The 16329-nt window shown below is 36.1% G+C and overlaps 1 protein-coding gene across 5 annotated transcripts in view; it reads right to left on the bottom strand.

The window, feature by feature from the left end:
- Positions 1-16329, bottom strand: part of LOC140501243 (lipoxygenase homology domain-containing protein 1-like) — a 680545-nt gene that overhangs the window by 186709 nt on the left and 477507 nt on the right. For all 5 annotated transcript variants that reach the window (XM_072604606.1, XM_072604605.1, XM_072604607.1 and 2 more), the window contains 2 exons: positions 10821-10975; positions 6388-6601 (listed from right to left, as the gene is read on the bottom strand). In XM_072604606.1, coding sequence (XP_072460707.1) covers positions 6388-6601; positions 10821-10975 — 369 coding nt within the window. The remainder of the gene's footprint in view (positions 1-6387; positions 6602-10820; positions 10976-16329) is intronic.

Below are 16329 nucleotides of genomic sequence, written 5' to 3'. Positions count from 1 at the left end.
TCCCAGTGGTTGTCGACAACAGCTCTGTCTGTAATTATGCTTGGATTCCAGTATAGTTTTTAATTTCTATTATATTTGGGGGTTTATATTTACTGAACATGGATTTATTGTCTATTAGTTGATAAAGGACAATAAGCTTAAGCTCTATAATTCTCAATCACAGACCATATCTTCCTGGTTATCAAGATTTGTCAAATTTTCTCAAGGTGCTATGTGGTATATCTCTCATGAATTAACTTCCTGATCTGCACCAGTTGTTAAGTCTGAGCTCCATAAGGGGAGAAGAAGGGAATAAGGGAATAAGCTTTTGTCTAACTCTGTGTTAGACAACGCTGTGCTTTTCTCAAATATCACATTGGATGCTCACAACCACCATGAAAGGCAGGTGCTATTATTCACATTTCATTAATGAGGAAACAGAGATAAATGAGAGTTATATGACTTGACCAAGGTCAAATAGCTAGTAAGTAACTGAGGCCAGATTTGAACTCCGGTCTTTTTTACTTCAGGCTCAGAACTCTATCCTTTGTATTACAGGCAGTCTTATGGATAACATTTCTATAATTTCTGGTGGTGATGACTGATGCGGAGTTGCTATCATACATATCATCATTTCCAAGAACGAATCTCCATGACTCAGTCATGTGCTTGATGCTCCTTTGTTGACATACTGATGGTTGAGCTAATGTGAATGTCACCCATGGAGTGCCTTTGGATTCCAGTCTTGTATCTTAGCTGTTCTATAATCTCTACCCACAGATAAAACACTCTTGATTACATTCAATAAATTCAGTGACATATGCATCTTGTACTGTTGCTTTGTGAAGTGATATCATTCAATTGCAAAAGTATTTATGGAAGTTATTAACCTATTATGTGCTACGAGAATGTCTATCAATCCTGTCTTTTCTTTTTCTTAAAGAAGTGATCATCTTTTTATAATTGCCTTGGGGTGATGAGCCCTGAGTTGCATTGTATAGGTTTTTGGTGGATGCCTTATAGATTCATTGTTATCTATTTTATATATCAAATGTATATGTTAAAATGAGTATTGCATAAGTATCAATCTCTCCAAATATATTCTTGCTCTTATTTGATTTCAGGATTACAGTCAATTTCTTAATATATACAGCCTTAGCTTCCTTCTTATTGCCTTCCTTATCCTTGAAAAGTCTTTCTTGGAGAAGCCCAGGGGAGCTGTAAACATCAACTTTATCCATTGGTTCAATTCAGCTTAAAAGCATAAAGTTCTAAGGCTTCAGTCTAAATGGGAAACTAACAATTTGACACTTATCACATTTAAATGACAGACACGTTGGAGAAATTTTTCAAGAGATGAAGTTGCTGTTATATGTACTTCTTAGTGGAACCAAACAACTTGATTTGGTCTCTGTAAATAAGAGAGATGAATAACATGTTTTGTTATGTCTCTTCTTAACTCAGTGGTAATGATGATGGGTTTAAGCGCAGGCATAAATAGACTGTAGAAACAACTGTTTCCCTAGAAGATGACATTTTATGTTAACTGTTCTTTACATCATTTTATTAGTATTCTAATTTGAGAACAGTTTTCTATATAAAAGTCAAATTCTCTAGTATTTTCACTATATTTAGAAGTATTTTATTTATTGTACAATCATGACTAAGTCATGAGTGCAGAACTGAGTCAACTTTTCAAATAATCAATAAAAATAGTTTATGCTATGACGCTTCTGTATGACTTGTTCAATACTCACCAAATAAATATCCTATGTTTTTTTGATGCTCAGTCAAAATATTGTTTCTTGTAAGGTTCTATATAGAATTTTTAGAGATTCATATTGTGACTGTTTAGTATGTGAGAAAAGCACCCAATTTCTCTATATTTAGAGGGGTGTGGTGTTTTAATCTTAGTAATAGATACATGATGTTTTTTTTTTTTTTAATGAGCTCAGGTTTCATCAGAGAGAAAACTGGTAAAGTGCTTTGCTAGCAAGTCAGGCAACACTGTGAATGATCTGATAATTATGGCTCTTATCCAGACCTGCTTCCTTCCCGTTTCACCAGGAGACTAGAATTTCAGTTTCTGCCTTTGATGTAACTATTCTGTTATTCATTACATTAATGGCATGTAAGCTTCCTGTTTTGTGTCTAATGCAAGTTGATGTTTTGTTTTGTTGAATAAATTAATTTAAAAAACACATTTATTTGGCTTTGTACCGTACAGTGCAAAACACTGATAATATCAAAAGAAAAAGAGATAGAGTCCCTGCTCTTAAGGACTTCATCTCTTTGTTGGGGGCAACAACCCCAAAAAAGAAAGTTCAATGGCGAGATATAAAGAGGCTAGAAGTTTTCAGAGTTCACATAGGGGTGCTGCCCCAAGGATGTTTAGGTTGTAAAAGCATGCGACAACCCCACTGCACTAATTACTCACTTTATTCCATTCTCTGCCCCTTTAAGGATTTAATTTCAAATGAAAAGTTAAGAATATAATTACAATTCTTCTGAGATCCCAGTCAGAAAAATTTCTTACTTTTAAGGCAAAAGTTACCAAATCTCTCTACCTTTATTTAGATTTATATTTATCTCTGGACTTCATGGCTGAAGCAACATTTAGGCTAGCAGAAACACTTTGGGTAAAGAAGTACCAGAGTATATTACAGTATCCAGTAACAATCAGGCACTGGGAGAAGGTAGAGAAAAAGTAGACCTTTTCTTGGGACTTCCCTCAGTCCTTGAGGAGACAAGCACAAAGGAGTGGAGGTGGGGGAGCATCAGCCTAAACCTTCCACCATCTCTGCTTTGGGACAGATCAATACAACTTTTTTTCTCTTTTCACTAGTTGTCCCTACAATGTCAATTCTTTTTGACTCTGCTCTTGATAGCCCCACTCCTTCTTTTTCCAGTGCCAGACCCAAGATATTTCTCCCCAGTCCTGAACCAGCTCTGGCTTTTGTACAAGCTCCTTAGGATACAGCCAGTTCTTTCACTTAGTCAGAATAGACTTCCAGCTGGGCATAGTGGAAATGCCTGATAGATTCAAGGAGAGATTGAGGTGTTCTTCATACTAAGTTCTATTTGCTTGATTCACTAAAGACGGGGTCTTATCCAACAATGGACTGTTGCCCTTGTTAAGTCAATCAGAAACAGAAGTGTAAAGAACAGAGGACAGTTAATTGGTAAGTCTTAGAAGACCTTAAGATATACTGAGTGGCAGGGAAGATGGTAAAGTTTAGTGGCTTACTATCTTACCAAATGGAATAGAATTAGTGACTTCTATATTATCTAAACTATGTGAGTACTCAAGCAGACTGAATGGTTTCTTAGGAGCCTGGCAAAGGAAGAGAAGATGTGTGTTGCAAGAATGGGGGAGAGGGAAGGGAGAATAAAAGCACCTTCAGTGTTGGCAGGTTTTCCCACCTTCTGACCCATCCTATTTTATTCTACCATTTAGATTGCCAGAACTTTTCTGTTTCTTTCTTCTTTAAGGATACTCTTCTAATTCCTTTGATTCTCAGGCTTCTATAATGGAGTTTTTTCTTCTTATAGACCCATTTGGTAGTATGATAAAGGTTTATAGACCCATTTTCAGAATAGTTTTTAAATGCATAAAATAAAATACAAAAAATTACAAGGAAAAACTATTATATTGAAATACAATTGTCAAAATTCGGAAATAAAATTTATGGATCTCAGGTTAAGAATATTCCATATAATATTTTCTATATAATAATATGTAGTTATACAAATTATGCAATATTTTTCCATATAATATTTTTATTAAGGTCAAATTTTTATTTTGATTGTTTTTACATTACTTTTACTTCTTGAATTACATTAACTTTTTGGCTTATATTTTCAATTGTCAAGTAAATAATTTCTTTTATTGACTTTTGACATATACATTTGTTTCTTTCTCAAAGATTTTCCTTGGGTAATTTTGTATTCAAGTTTTCTAGTGCTAGATATTGATTAATTTTTATGCATTTTATAAGTTCTCATTAGTTTTCTTGAGCTATTTCTTCCATGGTAGCATATGGATCTTGATGTTAAAGATTCTTTGATATACCCTTTTCTCCTATGGGCCCTACCATGGCAAAAATTACAGAATATACTTGTTCTATGCAGGACTGCAAAGTTATGTTCATTGACAAATATCATGGGAAAATTTCTTTATTCATTATAGTTGTAATAGATACTAGGGTTTTTGAGCTATTATTTTATTGTAGCTGGTCAATTAATTGGATTTGTGCCATCAAATTAAAAAAAAAAAGTCTTTTCAAAATTCCATTCTAAGTATGCCCATCTCCTTTGGAAAATTATTCAAGACGCTATCATTATTTCCTCCACCCATTTCATTACTGAATAGCATATCTGAAGTTTTGTCTTATGCAAATTCTTCAATGCCTTTAAGCTCTTCAAGTTTTCTATCTTTAGAATAAAATAACTCCTCAATTCTTTGTCTTTTCTCAGCTTGTTTGGGTTTAGGAATGACATGATTTCTTATGATTGCCCTTCATTGATCTACACTATGTTGCTGTGCAGAAGCAAAGAATATTATTGAGTAAAACCGGTATGAAATTTTTTTTTATCTATAACTGGTGAGATTTGTCTTCCAATTTTTATGGTATTATGATAACATATACTAAAAGCATTGATATTTTTAGTCTATTTCATGAGCACTAATGGTCTGCCTGTTGTTTTATAACTCAGAACTGAGGGCATTATTGAAAAAAAACTGTATGAAATCATCACACTGGAGCCATCTAACACACTAGCCATGGGCCTAATACAATCAATTATACTGCCAGATGATCAATTAGTTAGTATTTTAAGATACCTGCCAGACCTTTATAATTCTAATAGAGGACTCAGGGCAAACAGACTCCTCACTGTATATAATCTCTGGCTAGCATTCCTTCACTTTACCATCCCTGCTGCACCTCATGATTTGGAGAATGTGTGGGGATTTGAGGGGATTATTACCATCACTGGCACCACCATCACCACCATCACCACCATCATCATAATTATTATTATTATTGCCACAATGGCTTAAAAGTTATAGATAAGTGATCTCTATCCACTCAAGTTCTTCTTTGGGTTCATTGTAATTAAAAGGGGTCATTTATAAACTCTATAAAATTCTTTAACTATCCCATTTAAACTTTACTTAATAAACTTTAATTAATAATAATTCTATAAAACTTGTATTACAGGTATTATTGTCAGAAATATTTTTCTGATGAAAAAACCAAATCTTATAGAAAGGAAATTACCTTCTCACTAACATATAACTAAAAAAACATATGACTAAAAAATGCCAGAAATAGAACTATAGCCCTGGGATTCCTAATTACCAGTCCAACATTCTATCTTCAATACCATTGTGGTTCTGCAAATAGTTAAAGGATGAGGACATGTAAGTATATACTAAAAGGTACCAAAAGAAGGAAAAAAAGGCATAAGGTTCATTATTAACTAGATCAAACACTAATACTAAATCCTCAAACTGTGCTCAAAATCTATACATGTACAGAATACGCAGTATGACTTTTAATTTTGCTACAATTCTAGGTCAGAATATTATAATATGAAGAAAAACTGTGTTGATCCTTTAACTGCTCCTTCTTCACAAGAGAGCCAAAAGGCATTCATGAAGTTAGGGTGAATTGTGGCACTGTTTGTTTGTTTTAATTTGTACTGAAGATCTATATTGTTTTTATACAAAAAAACCCCCAATCTTTTATCCTGATAATTTTCCTTTGAAAGTCAGTGCTAAGTAAAATAGATGACATTTTTGACAATCAAATTTGAGTTTCTAAAGATCCAATTGATTTGTGAGAAATTAGCTGCCTAATCAATAATAATCTTTCCCCTTAAACCTCACATGGACCTTTATTTTAATAAGGATATAGATTTAGAACTAGAAGAGAACTTCTACTCTGTTCTCCCATCCACTACTTGTTTTACAGATGAAGAAATTGCAGCCCAGACAGGTAAAATGCATTGCTACTTCATGTCAAACAGGTATAAAGTAGCAGAGCCAGTACTTGAACCCGTGGCCCCTTAATTTTCTTTCCTCTGCGTCAAAATCTCTAAGGCATTTATCATATAATTTCTGTTTGTGTCTTAGCCCCCTACTTAATGGCAAGTACTTTAAGAGAAAAGAGTTTCTTATCTAAATTTTATCTCTCTCCTAGCACCTAGTACACAATAGATACTTCATAAACATTGGCTAAATTCATGGATGAGATGGCAAAAAAAGCGAATCAAGCAGACATTTTCATTAAGCCATGGAAACAATAATGAACTTCAGAAATGAAACTCTAGCATTGGTTTATTAGTTGTCAAATAATCTACAATCAGTTTGCTTTGTTCAGATTTTATTCTAGAATGACCTACCTATAGTCTTCAGTTCTGAAGCAGTTACATAAGCTCCCAAATGGGAATCCAGCCAATTCCAACATGGGAATACCCATTCGATATCTGAGGTTTTTGACTCCTGGATAGTTATCATCTTTAAATAAAGGCCAGCTCCATAACCTTCTCCATCATGTTCAAGAAGCACTTTTTCCAAGTGACTCAGGGAAACAGCTTCCACTATGAATAAATCTATCTGTCAAAAGAAAATATTTAAAAGGATCAATGGGTATAATGATAGCCAGCATTTACATAAAGTTTTAAGGTTTGTAAAGCTCTTTAAATCTATTATCTCATTTGATTCTCACCACAACCCTGAGCAGTAGGTGCTGTTTTTATCCTCATTTTATAGATGAGAAAACTGAGGCAGACGAAAGTTAAATGACATGCTCAGGGTCACATAGCTAAACGTCTAAGGCAAACACTGAATTCAGGTCTTTGAAACTTCAAGTCAAGCCCCTATCCACTTACTGCCCAAACTAGAAAGTTGCTGTTGTTGTTTTTAAACATATAAAAGTCAATGCAAATTATGTTATTATGCTAGATAACTGTTGGGATTGGAAGCTCAATTCCATGTGGACAGTCTCGGGCGGGTAAAGGTGGGAGCTTCTAAATCTTAGAGCTCTCACGAGACCCTCCCAGGAAACGGCAGGGAATAGAGGTGAACCGAGCTATCTCGAGTAATTCTGCCTCTTCCCGTGAGAAATGTGATGGGAGAGAGATCTCCCCGCCCTCGAGATGGTCCCGGATCTGGACACACTATTGTTATCTAACAGCATGGTATTGAGATGCAAACTGTGTGGCTGAAGGTTAAGTAGGATTGAGGAAGCCTGAAAGTTCTCTTAGCACGTGAGGAGCCAAGAGGACAGTAGGCTCCGCTTCTTTTCTTTCCTCTCTCCCCTCCCCCTCTCTCCCCACTTGTACTTCTACTTCCAATCCCTTAAGATCTTAGCCTCCTTAGGAAATCTCCCCCTCTTCCTCCTAAGGAAGACCCCCCTGCACTTGTAACCCAGACCCTGAAATAAAGCTCAACCCTTGTTTGACTCTGGAACGTCCTTTCTCTCATATGAGCATCCGGTTTTGGCCAACCGAAGACCTCGGAGGTGAGGTAAGAAAGACTCGGGTAGCCCACACAGGCCTCTAGGCCTGGCAGATAACCACATACATTTCCTGAGGTAATGTAGATAAAAATACTTTGTAAACTTTAAAACTTGTATAAATATAAAATATGATAATGACATCAACTTGGATCCATATAAATCTTTTTCGCAAAAATTCTGATTAATGTTGAGCTTTTATAAGGAACTCTAACAACTTAGACCAAACTACTGAAATCATCATTTTATTCACTAAAAATAATTACGATTGAGGAATACATGCTAATACCTTTCTGACTCCAATTTTCTTTTTTCTTTAGATATATATTTCCATAATCAGACTTCAGGAAAAACAGTAAAAGACACGTGCTACACTCAAAATGCAAAAGTCTAAGCATCTACCATTTTCCATTTGATTTCTGTCTTTTAGTTTTTATACTATTATGCCATCAGGCATATTCTTCTCTTGCCCCAACATTGCCCCCAACAACATAAATAATTAAGCAAAATAAACAAAGTGACAGTATCAGAGGAGAATTCATACCATAATTTCCCATCTCTCTACAAAGAGTAGGGAATTTGTTAGAATTCATTAGAATCCATATTGACCACTACCTTTAATCTGAGTTCAGCTCCCTTTTAGAGTTTACAATATTATAATTATCGTGTGCATTGGTCTCCGGGCTCTGCATTCTTCATTTTCTATCAATTATTACAGTCTTCCCATGTTTTCTTGAATTCCTTATATAAATCATTCTTTAGAGGACAATTATATTCAATCACATACCACTGCAGTCAGCAACTTATTTTGTTGCTGTAAAAAAAGCTGCTATGAATGTGTTGGTATATATATGAACTCTCTTACTGAACTCTTTTAGGTTTATGCCCACTAGTGGCATAGTGGTATCAAAGGATATGAACATTTTAGTAAATTTCTTTTTGCATAATTTCAAAATGTTTCCCTGAATAGCTGAATCAGCTCATAACTCTACCAAAAGCATCTGATGATGCCTATTCAACATGAGGCATTACAATATATCCATTGACAGGCATTTATTCAATACCTACCATATACTAGGGACTCTGCTGGATACTGGAGATACAAAGACAAAAATAAAATGGGTCCTGCCCTGAGCAAGCTTACCACCTACTGATGAAAAGCATGCACACAGAAAAATAAATACAAAATAGACACAAAGAAAAATTGGGCAATTTCAAGGGAAAGACACGAACAGCTAGCAGGATCACTTAACCATTTATGACTATCCACTGAAGAGAAGGCATCGATATATACTGATGACAATACCCAGTGACTATGTACACTAATGAAATGACAGCTCTGGTTAAAGAAAGGGAGAGCAGACAATGAAGAAACGTCTTTGGATATTGATGCTCTTGTTAATTATTGTGTTACTTTTATCATTGGTATTTAAACTTTCTTTTTTTCTAAGAATTTTTCAAAATAATAAATTAAAATCAATTACAGAACTCATCCTATGACTGTTCAGTATTTAAAAAAACAAATTATAAAAGTACAGTTGTTAGTGAAAAGAGACTTACAGTTTCTTCTAAGATTTCTGAAATTCCTAAATAATATTCCTTTGGGCAAATTGTTTTTAATGATGGGAAATGCCAAAATTTAAAAGCTTCCAAAATTAATGGAAGACATATGTCAGTATGATTTTTCGCATTAGACATTACATAAGGTTTTATTTTGTTCTTGTCTGGAGGCAGAAGGGCTAAGCACTTTACAAAAGGCATCTTATCTGGATTTGAAGCATAGTGCAGTTGTGAAAAGAACAGTGAACCTGGGGTCATTCACACACTGGATCACCTACTTATTGTTTAGATTTGCCTCTTGTGAGAAAAGAAGGGAAAAAAGGAAGGGAGGAAAGAAGGGAGAGAGAGAGGAAAGTAGGGGAGAGAGGAAGGGAGGAAGGGAAGGAAGGAAAGAAGAAAAAAAGGACAGGAGCGAGGCAAGAAGGGAAGAAAGGAAGGAAGAAGGGAAGGAAAGGAAGGAAGGTGGGAAGGAAGGAAGGTGAGGAAGAAGGAAGGAAAGGAAGAAAAAAAGGAAGGGAGGAAGGGAGGAAAGAAGGACCTCTTAAGCACTTGGTAAGCACCTTTCAAGCACTGTGCTAAGTGTTTTACTAATATTATCTCATTTGATGTTCAGCAACTCTGGGAGGTAGGTGCTATTATTATCCTGATTTTTCATTTGAGGAAACTGAGACAGACAAAGGTTAAGTGATTTGGCCAGCTTCACACAGCTAGTAAGTGTCTAGGGCCATATTTGTACTTAGGTCTTCCTGATCTCAGCCCTAGCACTTTATCAATGTCCTCTTCTCTTTTTAAGTTAGATGTTCTTCATCTTTTGTGTGTGTGTGTGTGTGTGTGTGTGTGTGTGTGTGTGTGTGTGTGTGTGTGTGACAGTATTTTTAATCACCTTAGTCTGGTGAAGCATATGGTCCCCTTCCCAGAATAATATTCTTAAATGTATAAAGTTGAAAAAAATAGAATTATAAAAGAAAACCATTACCTTAGAATTATATTTTTTAAAAAAAGATCATGGGCCCCAGGCTAAGAACCCCAGGATCAAAAGCTAATTTTAGGAACTTCCTTAAGTGTAGGAACTCTATAACTAACATGGTGTCAAAGCAGTTAATGCTTCCCTAGAACAAAGATCACATCTGCAGGTCAAAGAGGATCCAAGAAAAGAAGATTCACACCTTATTCAGCGAAGTATCAAAAACAATTGTCTTGACTTAGAAGATTGTAGAGAGTAAAGGGGTTGCCCGGAATCCTCTTGGCATGTGACTAAACATGTCCTTGATGGAGCAAAGAGGTGCTTGCTTATTTTTCTGCCTGCTTTATACTGATAAACCAATTTTCCTATCATTTTCAATGCAAAGATTATTTTCTTTGGAAAAGAGAAACAATCTGTGAATGGAGGAATTCTACTTTCTCTTTATCATATTTCACATTTTAGCATCATGTCATTGGATATAACTTTTTTACCTGTGGTTCTTTATTATATCTTCTTTTCCTCCTACCCTCTTCCCACCACCCCAAATGCTTACAATAAGCTTCCTTTCCTCATTCATATGTTGGGTGTTTCCTTTAATATTTGACTGTGTCCTTTATAAGAGTCTGATAAACAACCTGAGAATTCAAAACACAAACTATGGGATTTAGAGGATGAATTCAAGACACCTGTTTAAGTCACAATATTTCCATGTGACTATGCATAGCGAAAACATTTTTCCTAACTTGTTTAAAAACAGCGAGAGGTTATTAAATATGCATGACAACTTTTTTTACCTTGTTTCTTTGAAATAATTCTCCTTTCTTCAAAGATTGATATAACTTCCTAGCACCTGAGTCCCCTCTTTGTCCATAGAGAGTGATATAAACATTGGCAAAAGTTTCAGCTCCCCATTGGTCTCCAGTGTGTACAGAAACAATATATTTAACAACTGGAAGAAGAGAAACAAAACTATTATTAATTTAATAGGATAAGTTTAGACAATAGTCTATGAGTGCATACTGAGGCCATGAGGGACATGAATAAAGGATACACCATTAAATGTTTCTTGGAGAAAGTAATGATACTTTTAGGGAAAAAAAAGTTATTGTCATTTTGAAGTTTTAGATGAAAAATCCATGACAACAAGGGCACTGGTTATAGTTTTCTAACTTTTGCCTGTTGAAAGCAAGGAATATAGAAGACAAAAATTAATTTGGACAGTGAACAGCTAAGCTGGCTACATGAGAATGGGATTTGGATTTCTAAATAACGCCTTAAAATAAAGAGATGAAACCTTCTTGGCCAGTGATGGAAGACACCTAACAAAGGCTGGTAAGAGTGTATTTGTTGCAGATCTTATTCATCTAGTCAAAGGGGTATTAAATTAAAAATGTTGGAGGATTGAGAAGACTTCCTATGACTATGTACCAAGCTGGGCATCATAGAGAATGGCTACAAAGAGGAAAGGATAGCAGCTGGGAAACCCAGAAGTTCACAGGAAACAAAACCTCCAAAAAGTCAAAAGTAAAACTCAAGGCCTAAAATGTCTATATACAAATACGCAAAGTATAAAGCCTAAAACAAAAAATAACAAGAGGGTCTAATGCAAGAATACAGATTGAGCTTCATCCCACTGACCCATGGGGGAATGAAGCCCATGATTGGGCCATGGCTCTTGATGGATATGTCTTATTCAAAAGAAACAGGGTATGTAAAAAGAGAGCTGGTGGGATGGCATTTTATATTAAAAATATTTGTTTATGTGTAGAAATTCAGGAGCCAGAGGGAGAAAGCATGAGAGAGAATAATTTGATGATCAATGGAGGAAGAAACTGATATGATTTTGCCATGGACATATTCCGCAGACAACCTGAAAAGAAAGTGGAAATGGATGAGGAATTTGAGAAACAGATAACAAGCATAGCACAGAAGCATAATATCACGGTGGTGGAGGATTTCAGTGACTTATAGGTACTATTTCTCACAAGCAGAGAACCTAATAATTTCTTGGCTTGCCTTAGTAATAACTTCATTTTTTAAAAAGAAGGACCAATAGGAGGAAATCATATTCTAGATCTGATTTTTATTAATAGAAAAAAAACCGGATGCTGGAGTGAAAATGAGAACATAAAGAAGGAAGTAACATTCCTCCTAGAAGATGCAATAAAGGAGAGAAAACTAGGTGTAATCTTAACTATGTGTGTGTGTACACATCTGTTTTTGTACTGTGCATATGCATATATGTGCATATATATACATATACACACAAGTGCATTTATGTGTATGTTTGTATGTATGTATACATAGCATGCATGTGCATCTATATTTATGTATGGGAAGATAATAGATGTTTAGGTATATTTACACACACACATTTCAAAGGGCTCAGAGGGAAAAATATGTCAGATTCCATGGACGGAGATGATGCAGGAGAAGTGAGTTCAGAAGAGACAAGAGATACTCAAGGACGAAATTCTAAAATACAAAGGGTAACATTCTAATGAGAAGGATGATAAGATTTGTCAGACAAACATTTATTAAGCATTGGCTATAGGTTTGATGTGCATGGACAGAAAACTCAACAATAACTTTGGATTTTTTTAAAACAAACATGTCACTATGGAAGTCAGACCAGGTAACAGAAGATGAAGAAAAGATGGGGGCATAGTCTCTAACTAAAATTCAGTATAAGCTGAAGCTGGAGAAGGAAGGTAAGAATAACAACAATGTTTTACTTTGGAGGATTTTTTTTAGCAATACTGGAAAAAAAGGAGGATAAGGAGATTTCTTGGAGCATATGGCACTATGATAACTGACAGAAGAGAGAAAGCAGAGCTGCTCAATGTCTATTTTGTTTCTGTTTTTTGCTGCCAAAGGAATGATCTTTATACTGGGAATGAATGAACAAAAATCACTAGCAGAGTTGATACCAAGGCAAGCAAGGGGACAGTGGGAGAGCACCTATTGCCCTTCATGGCTCAGGTGAACTACATCTTCAGCTAGTAGAAGACCCAACAGACGTGGTTTCTGAGTCACACACAGCTCTGTGTGTAGGAAAATAGGAGAGGAAGCACAATACTGCAGAAGGGAATGTTGCATAGATTTTTAGAAAGTCAAGAGAATAAAATCTGCATACTAGAATACAGTGAGCATGGCCTCAATTCTCAGAAAATCTAGGATTAGGCTGATATTGTTCTATTCTAGATTTCAGAACTAATAAAAATGAGTTGAAGTGACAGAGTCAAATGTAGGGTTGATGTTGAGATATTTAAATTAAATTAAAATGTATTGGAATTGTAAATCTAATGTCAACTTTTAATTAAAATATAAAGTAATTAAAATTCCTAAAAATGTAGGCTGCCAAAAAAGTGAACTGGCCTAGCTAGTGAGATGATGAGGGCCTGAATGCGATATATCACTGAAAATGAGGAAAAGGGGCTATGTGGGAAGTATATCATAAAGAAAGAAATTATAACATTTGGCATATAATAGACAAAAGGGGACAGGGAGAGGACAGTAGAGCGCTGCGTGTTTAATAGTTGCATTCATATCAATAAAATTAATAAAAAAATATAGGGAAGCATGAGGGGGTGTATGGGGTTGATGATCAATGAAAGCACAAAGAGAAACCATTTCATTACCATGAATACTACTGACCATTTAGAAAAAATAATAAATCAATCAATGAGTATTCATTAAGCACCTACAATGTGCCAGGCATTGTAGGAGTATAGGAAAGATATTACAAACCTAACATAGTGGCATCACAGAATAGTGATGGGAGTATCCAGTATTCACATATATGATGAAGAAAATTTGCTCCATCAAACAATAGAGCAACTGATTTGCATTGATGATAATTCACCCTTCAAGAGATCCAGGAATCAAGAGAGAAAATTATATTATTAATCATATTCTCACCAAAAAGGAAGAAATAGTGGCTGGATGGAAATAATGGAAATTTTGTAGGAAGTGACCCCTCTAAGTTACAAACTGGGGAGAGAGAAGAAAATCAGATACAAATAAGCATGTCTCCTATCTCTGAGGAGAGAACTTAGTCCAAATAAATTAGATTTGGGGAAAGAAGATTCCAAAGAATTAAGAGCAAGAATAGGGAAGATCCTATGACCTAAAATTCTATGGGGCCATCAGTATAAGAGGAATGAAAAGCTCTCCAGTCAACAAGTAAACTCGATAAGTATTTACTTAGTGTCTACTTTGTGCCAGACACTGTGAAATGTGCTGGGGATACAAAGAAAGACAAAGATAGTTCTTGTTCTCAAGGAGTTGAAAGTCTGATGGTTAACCTTCAACTTCAAAGTGGATCAGTGTCATCACGGGCAATGTCTTGACTTGCATGTGAATTGGAGTTCAGTAAGGTGGAGCTGGACAAAGTCATCAGCCTCACTCTCTCTTCCAGAGTCATCACAGTCCAGTGCAAGACAAAACTAAAGATGACTGGAGATGGCCTGGGTTTGCAGGTGATGACCTTGACATCTTTAATCTCTGACCAAGCTCTAAATACTCCATAGCACTTGCCTCAGCTACCTCATGACTTAAAACAAATTGTTCTCATCTGCTCATTCCACCAAGGGAAGTCTTCACATATTTGGGGTAAACATCCCCCTAACTCACAGGTAGCTTTGGGGCCTGCTTTAGGCCTTCTGCCAAGACAGCTTTACCAGGGTGTGGCCACTGTACGTTGTATAGCTTCTTGGAGCCACAGGTCAGAGTTGAGTGACAGATGGACACCAAAGGTAGATGAACAGCTCTGAAAAGGGTTTTACCAAGCCCTCAAATCAGGGGTGTTAGTCTTCCCTGAATACCCCATTTACCCCAAGACAGTACGTAAACAACTATGGATATACAAAATCTATGTAGGATAAAAAGGGAAATAATCTCAGAGAGAAAGCATTAACATTAAAGAGTGCATTTTAGGGAAAGGCTTCAGAGAAGGTGGGATTTTAGAAACCCTTAAAAGACTTCAGGAATAGAAATGAGGAAAGAAAATTACAGGTATGGGAGACAGCCAGTGAATTTGCACAGAGTCTAGGGAAAGAGTGTCTTGTGCAAGGAACAGAAAGGAGGCTAGAGTGATGGATCACAGAGGAAGGGAGCAAAGTATATGAAGGCTGGAAAGATAGGAAGGGACCAGGTGATGAAGGACTTTCAAAGTTAAACATAGGATTCATATTTGACCTCGGAAGCAATATTGAACCACTGGGAAAATTGAATAGGGAGAGATATGGCCAAGCCTGTGATTTAGGAAGATCATTTTTATAGCAGACTGGAAGATGTCATGGAGTGAGGAGAGACTTGATGCAGGGAGAAAATAGAAAACTATTGAAATAGTATAGGCATGAGGTGATGAGGGCTTGTGCAAGATGGCAGCAATGTCAGAAGAGAGAAAATGGTATACATGAGAGATGTTGAAAAGGTAGAATCAACAGATTGGATTGGAGGGTGGGGAAGGAAAGAGAGAGAAAGAGTGAGGAATAAAGGTTGCAAAAAGGTTGATGGTGTGGGTGACTGTGAGTATGGTGGTGTCTTTGACAGTAATCAGGAAGTTAATGAGAGGGGAGGTCTGGTAGGAAGTGGGTGGAGCAGAGAATGACTTGAGTTTGGGGCATGTTGAGTTTCACATATATACAGGACATCCAATTCAAGATGTCCAACAGGTGGTTATATATAAAAGACTGGAGATCAAGAGAGAGGTTAGAGCTAGACAAGTAGAATTCAGAATCATTTACACAGAACTGATCATTGAATCCATGGGAGCTAATGAGATCACCAAGCAAAATAATATAGAGAAAGAGGAGAAGAAGGTCTAGGATAGAATCTTGGCAGTCACCCATGGTTGGTGGGCATAGCCTAGATGAAGGGAAGGCACAGTCAGACAGACTGAAGAAGAACCAGAAGATAACAGTGTCACAAAATTTTAGAGACAAGAGAGTAATGAGAAGAGGATGATAACTACTGCCAAAGGCTATAGAGAGGTGAAGAAGGATGAGAACTGAGAATTAGATTTAGCAATTAAGAGATCATTGGTAATTTAGAGAGAACAGTTTCAGGTGAATTATGATGTCAAAAGCCAGACTGAAGAAAATTAAGAAGAGAGTGAAGGAAAATGAGGTAGAGATACAACTTATAAAAAGATCTTTTCAAAGGAGTTTAGCCAAGAAGTTGTAAAAAGATATGAGTAATAGCTAGCAGAGATGGACAAATCCAGTGAGGATATTTTGAGGATGGGAGAGACATGGGTGTATTTGTAGGTAGTATGGGATCAACTAGTAGAGAGGGGAA

The sequence above is a fragment of the Notamacropus eugenii genome, chromosome 4, assembly GCF_028372415.1.
Source record: "Notamacropus eugenii isolate mMacEug1 chromosome 4, mMacEug1.pri_v2, whole genome shotgun sequence".
Taxonomy (NCBI): domain Eukaryota; kingdom Metazoa; phylum Chordata; class Mammalia; order Diprotodontia; family Macropodidae; genus Notamacropus; species Notamacropus eugenii.
The sequence above is the reverse complement of the archived record's forward strand: the minus strand, read 5'-3'. Positions and strand labels throughout refer to the sequence as shown.